The 8,143-nt window shown below is 44.0% G+C and overlaps 1 protein-coding gene across 3 annotated transcripts; it reads right to left on the bottom strand.

Moving 5' to 3' along the window:
• Positions 1-46: 46 nt before the first annotated feature.
• On the bottom strand, positions 47-7,749 carry LOC106588617 (RING finger protein 122). 3 transcript variants are annotated; one of them, XM_014177783.3, is made up of 8 exons: positions 7,527-7,749; positions 6,526-6,945; positions 5,091-5,197; positions 4,829-4,986; positions 2,448-2,490; positions 2,161-2,202; positions 1,783-1,865; positions 47-1,497 (listed from the first exon to the last, which is right to left on the bottom strand). In XM_014177783.3, exons 3-8 carry the CDS (start codon positions 5,091-5,093, stop codon positions 1,377-1,379), a joined length of 450 nt encoding a protein of 149 aa, XP_014033258.1. In that variant the 5' UTR covers positions 5,094-5,197; positions 6,526-6,945; positions 7,527-7,749; the 3' UTR covers positions 47-1,376. The 3 variants fall into 3 exon arrangements, with proteins under 3 accessions (XP_014033258.1, XP_014033275.1, XP_014033268.1); XM_014177800.3 differs by lacking the exon at positions 5,091-5,197; XM_014177793.3 differs by lacking the exon at positions 7,527-7,749 and having other exon boundaries at positions 6,526-7,510.
• Between the last annotated feature and the right edge of the window lie 394 nt (positions 7,750-8,143).

Here is an 8,143-nt window from a genome sequence, read left to right on the forward strand (position 1 = left end):
TTGTCTTATATACCATCTACTAATCATTTACACAAGATGCACCACAGAGAGGAAACATATTTTATTTAAAAGCAACAAACGATACAAAATTACAAGATGGGGGATCACAACGTTACGTACATACATACATACAGGCAAGACTAGCTGTCTATCAGTCTTCGAGGTTATGGACCTGGTTTGTGTCAAATGGCACCCTATTCCCTATATAGTACACTACTTTTGACCAGGGCCTGCATAGGGTTCTGGTCAAAGGTAGTGCACTGTGTAAGGAATAGGGTGCCATTTCAGACACACTCCTGGATATATAGTTCTGTACATCAGAGAGCTGCTGTGATGTTGGTATTGGACTGGTTTTGTGATTCCGGCCTGTGGCCGCGTTCCAGACCGACTACATTGCAGTCGCTTGCCAGATCTCAATGGCTGCGTTCCAGACCGACTACATTGCAGTCGCTTACCAGATCTCCACACCTGGATAAGTGTTTAACATGTCAGCTAACCGCATACGACTGCGCAGTCGATGACATGGCATAGAACCATTGGTTGCTGCGTGCGGCGTGACTGCAATGTAGTCGGCCTGGAACGTGACCAATGTTTTGACTACCTCAGTATAGTGTTACCTAGGTTGGAGTTGGCAGTATTGGACATGTTCTGTGTGTGGCACATGGTATTGAATGGCATGTTTGTGCTGGCTTGTATTGTAACACCCCTGAGGTATGAGAGGTATCCATTTACATCAATCCTGATACTCGACCAATGACCTTCTCAGAATGCCTGATGTGTCGTTTGTGATTGGCTGTTTCTGGCAGTGTTGTACCAGGCATCGTCCAAAGACTGGGGGAGAACTCAGTATTCTAAAGTGGCTCCCGTTCCTATGTCACTTTCCTCTCATTCTCACTGGAGATACTATTAGTACGCTGCTGACCTGCAAAATGAATATTCGGGTCAGGAGTGTCCATATAGCCTTTACTCATTCTCACTGATCTAAAGGGGGAGGACAGACAACAGCTTTATGAAGCTCCACTGCTAATCTACTAGGGCCAAATTCCAAACACCACATCCCTCAAGGTTAAGGTTATCGTTTTGTTTTTAGGTTCCATTGCTAAACTAGTAGGGCCCGATCCTGAAACACTCTCTTGCGCCCTGCCCCTCGGACATCGTTGACTTTCTTGACGATCTGAAAGGCCTGGACGGGTGTAATCAACATCCATATACAGTACCCAAACCCCAGCCATATTGATTAATGCTCAGTCAAAGACTAACACCATGGAAGCCACTTTAAGAATACAATCGACTGTGTGATGTCCATAAAATGACCATCAATTCCGTGTAAATGTGTACAGGTGCGTATGGCGGTCGTGGTGGCCCCTGTGGGTCCTTCACACCTCCTCTGGGTCCTGGGGCCCCTCAGTTCCCTGTGTGGGGTCTGGGTGGAGCCTGAGGATGGGCTTGTTACACATGGGGCACACGCTGCGGATCTCCAGCCACTTCAGCAGGCACCTGGATGGGACACACAAAATAGACTGAGATGTTCTCAAAAGTGCATAACCTGTTCAAATATTATAGAGATGCATCCTTCATTTATTCTGTCTGTCCTTCATTCCTTTTCCTTTCTTCTATGAGCTAATCATTGATCTGACGAGGATGTTAACTTCCAAGGAAGGGAGCATGGAAACAGAAGGATTTATGATGTAATCATGTTAGTTTCTTGAACGTCATTATGACCACATATGTGTTGACATTTTGTAAGCTTTGTCTATAAGGAGAGCCTGATGGTTAACTCACTTCTTGTGAAATGCGTGCGAACACGGACACACGGCTAGCTCATCTCTGGTCCGAAACTCTTCCAAACATACTGCACACGTTTGCTTTAAGGGCGAGAAGAAAAAATTGGGTTTGTGTGTGTGTGTGTGTGTGTGTGTGTGTGTGTGGGTGTGTGGTCACATCTACAAGAAAAATGATTGAGTCAACCCGCTCTGAGTTAAATGCATCTGAGTTCCCATTCAAACACTCAACACCAGGTTAAATCAAAGGCATTGCATCGCCACGGGGGTTTCCCAAGCAGATAACACGAGCCACACAGAAATGGTTCAGAAAATGTGACATTATTTTCCAAACAATCTGCATTGAAATAAAAACGTCACACAGAATAACACGACTTACTCCTAGAAGGCTCAGCTTCTTGCCTGCCCCTTTAAGAACCACCTATTGAGAACGAAAAAGAATCAAAAAAGCAGTTTGTACATGTGTTAGAGTGAGCTATAAGCTGCTTGACACACACGGGTATTGGTACAAATCCAGGGTTGACGTAATGAAGGTTAACTATAATGAGTAGTGGGCGTTGTGTTTCAACACACGCTGACCACAACAGACAGTGTGAAATACTGTAGAAGTAGTTGAACCCTGGTCAGACCCCAGTGCTACATGTGCTCGTGTAGTGATAGGCCTACCTCATTGTAGCTGAACTGCTCCCTCGTCCCTTGCTGTTTCAACCTACAAAGAGACAAATACAAAATGGCCGTGTTTAAAGATGGAGTCCGGGAACTTAAGCACTTACAAATTTGAAACATATTGTGCGAATTGGAATTCATAACATTTCTTATTTGAGGGGTGGGGGGGAAATAACGTACACAAAATGGATGACATAGTACACAATTGGGCACAATTATACAAAACCTCTGTAGCATCACTTTAAAATGCAGGGTATTCCAATGGCCTATCTTATACAGTGCCCTCAAAGTATTCACACCCCTTGACCTAGACAGGCACTGTATGTCGGACTTGGTATTTATTGCTTACATTGCATGGTGCTTTGTTAAAATGTAGAATATAACAACTGATGCATTAACAGTGTAATATACCAACATAATGTAATATACAGTGGCAGTCAAAAGTTTAGACACACCTACTCATTCAAGGGTTTTTCTTTATTTTTTACTATTTTCTACATTGTAGAATAATAGTGAAGACATCAACTATGAAATAACACATGGAATCATGTAGTAACCAAAAAAGTGTTAAACAAATCTAATATTTTATATTTGAGATACTCCAAAGTATCCACCCTTTGCCTTTATGAGAGCTTTGCACACTCTTGGCATTCTCTCAACCAGCTTCACCTGGAATGCTTTTCCAACAATCTTGAAGGAGTACCCACATATGCTGAGCACTTGTTGGCTGCTTTTCCTTCACTCTGCAGTCCAACTCATCCCAAACCATCTCAATTGGGTTGAGGTCAGGTGATTGTGGAGGCCAGGTCATCTGATGCAGCACTCCATCACTCTCCTTCTTGGTCAAATAGCCCTTAAACCACCTGGAGGTGTGTCGGGTCATTGTCCTAATGAAAAACAAATGATAATACCACTAAGCGCAAACCTGATGGGATGGCGTATCGCTGCAGAATGCTGTGGTAGCCATGCTGGTTAAGTGTGACTTGAATTCTAAATAAATCACAGACAGTGTCACCAGCAAAGCACCATCACACCTCCTCCTCCATGCTTCACAGTGGAAACGACACATGTGGAGATAATCCGTTCACCTACTCTGTGTCTCACAAAGAGACAGCAGTTGGAACAAAAACTCTCAAATTTGGACTCATCAGACCAAAGGACAGATTTCCATCAGTCTAATGTCCATTGCTCATGTTTCTTGGCCCAAGCAAGTCTCTTATTCCTGTTGGTGTCCTTTAGTAGTGGTTTCTTTGCAGCAATTCGACCATGAAGGCCTGATTCACACAGTCTCCTCTGAACAGTTGATGTTGAGATGTGTCTGTTACTTGAACTCTGTGAAGCAGTTATTTGGGCTGCAATCTGAAGCTGGTAACTCTAATGAACTTATCCTCTGCAGCAGAGGTAACTCTGGGTCTTCCTTTCCTGTGGTGGTCCTCATGAGAGTCAGTGTCATCATACCGCTTGATGGTTTTTGCGACTGCACTGGAAGAAACTTTCAAAGTTCTTCATTTTCCAGATTGACTGACCTTCATGTCTTAAAGTAATGATGGACTGTCGTTCCTCTTTGCTTATTTGAGCTGTTCTTGCCATAATATGGACTTGGTCTTTTACCAAATAGGGCTATCTTCTGTATACCACCCCTACCATGTCACAACACAACTGATTGTCTCAAACGCATTAGGGAAAGAAATTCCACAAATTAACTTTTAACAAGGCACACTAGTTAATTGAAATGCATTCCAGGTGGCTACCTCATGAAGCTGGTTGAGAGAATGCCAAGAGTGTGCAAAGCTGTCATCAACGCAAAGGGTGGCTACTTTGAAGAATCTCACATATAAAATATATTTTGATTTGTTTAACACTTTTTTGGTTATTACATGATTCCATATGTGTTATTTCATAGTTTTGATGTCTTCACTATTATTCTACAATGTAGAAAATAGTAAAAAATAAAGAAAAACCCTGGAATGAGTATGTGTGTCCAAACTTTTGACTGGTACTGTATATAAATAATATCATAGGCCTATAATATGATAATACGTAATTAAATAAAGGCTCTTGAAGCATGATAAGTGAAGCCTCCATGTGGATAAATCTACATGTTAATATCCTGATTGCAATGGCAACCAGCCAGCAGCCATCTTTGTTTAGGTCCTTCCCCCGACGGTTTCCAATAGGTGGCACAGCCACAAAGTCAAAATACACTATATCATAAAAATGGATGAGCACAAAAACTAGCTTTTTGGTCTTAATTTAAGGTTAGGCATAAGGTTAGCAGTGTGGTTAATGTTAGGGTTAGGCTTAAATTCAGATGTTAAATTGTAGAAATAGGCAGGGTTTATCACTTTGTGGCTGTTCCAGCTAGTGATGACCCTACATACCTGAAGAGGTAGCAGCAGAAGATGAGGCTGAGCATGAAGACGAACAGGCCGATGCCCAGCACTATCACGTAGACATTGAGCGGCAGGTGATAAGTGGTATCCATCTTGCTAAGTCCACAGTACTTCTCAAAGTGCTGGAGACCTAAACCACAGGCATCCTGAGAAGAAGAAAAATATTTGCACACAGCTTGTTGTCATGAAAGAGATTGTCAAAACAATAGAGGGACTTGAACGAAAACATGTCACAGCTTACCTCACTTACCATATAATGGAAGTGTTATAAATACTCATATGTTTTCCCCTCTGAAAACAGAGGAGCCGGAGACATATCCCCACATGCAAACGGCTCACAGCTTCTTGTTTACACACCTTTTAAAACAGGAGAGAGAGACTCTAAAATGGAACACAGATTCTCTCGCTGATTCACTTCTCATGTAGGTGTTATAACTAGAGACATATTTATATATGGACTAATATTTTTCAATCTAAACATAGGGCTCCTGTTATAACTGCATTGCTTATTGTATGGTATTCCTCCCTTAGACAATACATCTCCATTATATCCTCCATGTAGGACACAAGAGCCATCAACATGTGTTTTACTATCTAGGGCTGCATGTTAGAAAGCCTAGTAAGCCTTGTATTGACAATTCAAACGACAAGGTCAATATTTGGTGAGGAGGGAGGGGGAAGTGACTGCCTGGTATTTGGCTCTCATCCCACCCATACTGCTCTGTATTGCTCTGCTCTGACTGGAGCCGAGGCACGTAATTAGCAGTGAACTAAACCAACATGGAGTAAGGTGGCTCCACTTCCGTCGGTACGCCATCTGTTCCACAGACTCCCCTTCACAGACTAGGTGGCTGGCCTGTGGGCTGTGTGTGTGTCATGGGTGGGGGTTGGTTGGGGGCTTTAGCTAGCCTTTTCATGAACAGACACACAACACTCTCGGGACTGAGGCACCATTTGGCAAGACAATGGTAACCAGGAAGCACCACTTCCACCCATATGCCCCATGTGTTCTGTTCTTGTGAATTTGCCTCGCCACGGCCCAGATGCCCCCTTACCCCCCTCTCTTTGCCAGTCTGTTTTAACGGCCATGGCCGTGTCACTTAATTTGGAGTGATAGAACGGGTACAGCTTGAGCACAGTGGGGGGTATGGGGTCATTAATTTGACATTGGGGTAAAGGGAGGGGGGAATGGGAGTGGGGGGGGTCTTAGAATAGAACATGGTTACATAGACAGTTTATTTTCTCAGATGTAGAATGAACCATATGCAGAGACCAGCTAGGTATATATATATATATATATATATATATATATATATATATATATATATATATATATATATATATATAGAGAGAGAGAGAGAGAGAGAGAGAGAGAGAGAGAGAGAGAGAATAGCTAAACAACCTCTAGTAGTACCATTAGTTACATGATGGTTGCTATGTAGCCTATACATAACTAACTAAACATGACCCTGGAAAATATCATTATTTTGAGTGCCGTTTCACCCCTTTCGACAAACCCAACTGAACCCACATTCAATTTCGTCATTTCTCAAGCATATCAATTCCAGAAGCTCTGTTAGCAGTAAGTAAAGAGTTGAAGGGAGAGGTATAGTGGAACACACAGGCTGTGTAAACTACGGACTGCATTACATTGACTTGGCAGAAGGTTGAGGAAAAACACTTACCGTTACACCATTGGAATGGTTGCATGAAATCTGACTCCCAGGACTGCAGCAGTAAATCCAGGCCCTGTCAGGAGAAGGCTGGACCTGTGTGAGGGCCAAACTACCAGGTTACCCTGACGCCCGGAAGCCCAAAATCAGTCTCTAAACTGGGGCTAAAAGAAGACAAACGAGTCGCTGGGGTGGTTTTGGTTGTGGTGGATCGTCCAAAAACAAAACCATGAAGATGATCAGAATTCCGAGAAGAAGATTGTGCAGATTCTGGCTGTGCGGTTTTGTCCACTCAGCAATCCATGCGCGACATTCCCAAATCTGGATTAGCTCCCGAGGGTTAGGATTGGGAGATGTGGGATTGGGAGTGCTGCAGTCCTCGTGTGTGCTCCTTCTCCTCTCTCAACATTAACGATGACGTCCAAATGATGACTGTCAGAGAGAGACGAAGAAATCAGTTTAGTCACATGGCTCTTACCTCATGTCAATGTCCACTGTTGAAGTGGTGAAATCTGCTCTCAACACTGAGCAAAACAACCCACATTTCCTTTCCTCACAATCAAAACAACTTGCATTCAGGAGAAAAACAGCCAGATAAATTGCAATCCGGTAAACAACAACTATCCAGTTCATCACAGTGACAGAAAACCATTCCAAACGACAGAGTCCCTGCTCTTATTCCAGTGTGGGAGGTATTCGTCCCTGCTTTGTCCCCCTCCAAATCCTTCTGAACTGAGAGATTTTCACAAGCCTTATCCCCTCTGTCTGCCCTCTCTTCTCCTCCTCTTCCTCTCCTCCATCAGTGCTCTGATCTACTAGGGGGGTAGAGCGTACTCTTCACAGCAGGAAAAACATGATTCCCCAAAACACAAACAAAGAACAGTCTTCTAGCTGGGATATTTTTGCTAGTGTGTATGTGTGTGTGTGTATTTAGGAGGGGGAAGTTCCTACTCTCCCTCTAACCATCTGCTGCTTCGATTGAGAAGAATGTTGAGACAAAGACAGTCTCCCACCTCCAGCTGGCCTGGTCATGGTGGCAGGGCTCCCTCTCCGTCTCAATCCATAATGGTGGTCTAGAAATCTGCCTCGATCCTCCTCTGCTGCTTCTGCTATTGCTGCTGCTGTTCCTATATTTCTGCCTCTGCCTCTCTCAATTCAATACAAGAGTCTCTCTCTCTCTCTCTCTCTTTGGTTTGTAAACAGAGCTCTGGCTGTTAGTCATGTGACCAGTCCTTTGCCTCGCAACTCTCGTTTCCCTCCTCCCCCTCCCTCTCCTTTGGGCCCTCCCCTCTCCCTCCATCCTCCAATCCATGTCTCTCTCCCTCTCTCCCTGGGAGAGATGAAAACAGGCATAGGCAGGAGGGTAGGCAGGGGGGCTAGACATTGACGAATGAGACGACTGGATACGGTGTGTGTTGTAGTCTTGCAGGAAAGACAAGGAGGGCCGGATCAGTGACATGTGCACTGCTGCTGTCCAGACAACAACCCAGTCTCTCATGAATTATGTGCTATATGTACGTTGCAGCCCAGCAATGCAAAGCCAGGCAGGGTGAAGGGAAGGCCAGCAGCCAACCCTTTTAGTCAAAACAAAACTATCACTTGGCAACAAAACCAATATGGCTACCACAGC

The sequence above is a fragment of the Salmo salar genome, chromosome 02 (assembly GCF_965601325.2).
Source record: "Salmo salar chromosome 02, fSalSal1, whole genome shotgun sequence".
In the NCBI taxonomy this organism is placed as follows: domain Eukaryota; kingdom Metazoa; phylum Chordata; class Actinopteri; order Salmoniformes; family Salmonidae; genus Salmo; species Salmo salar.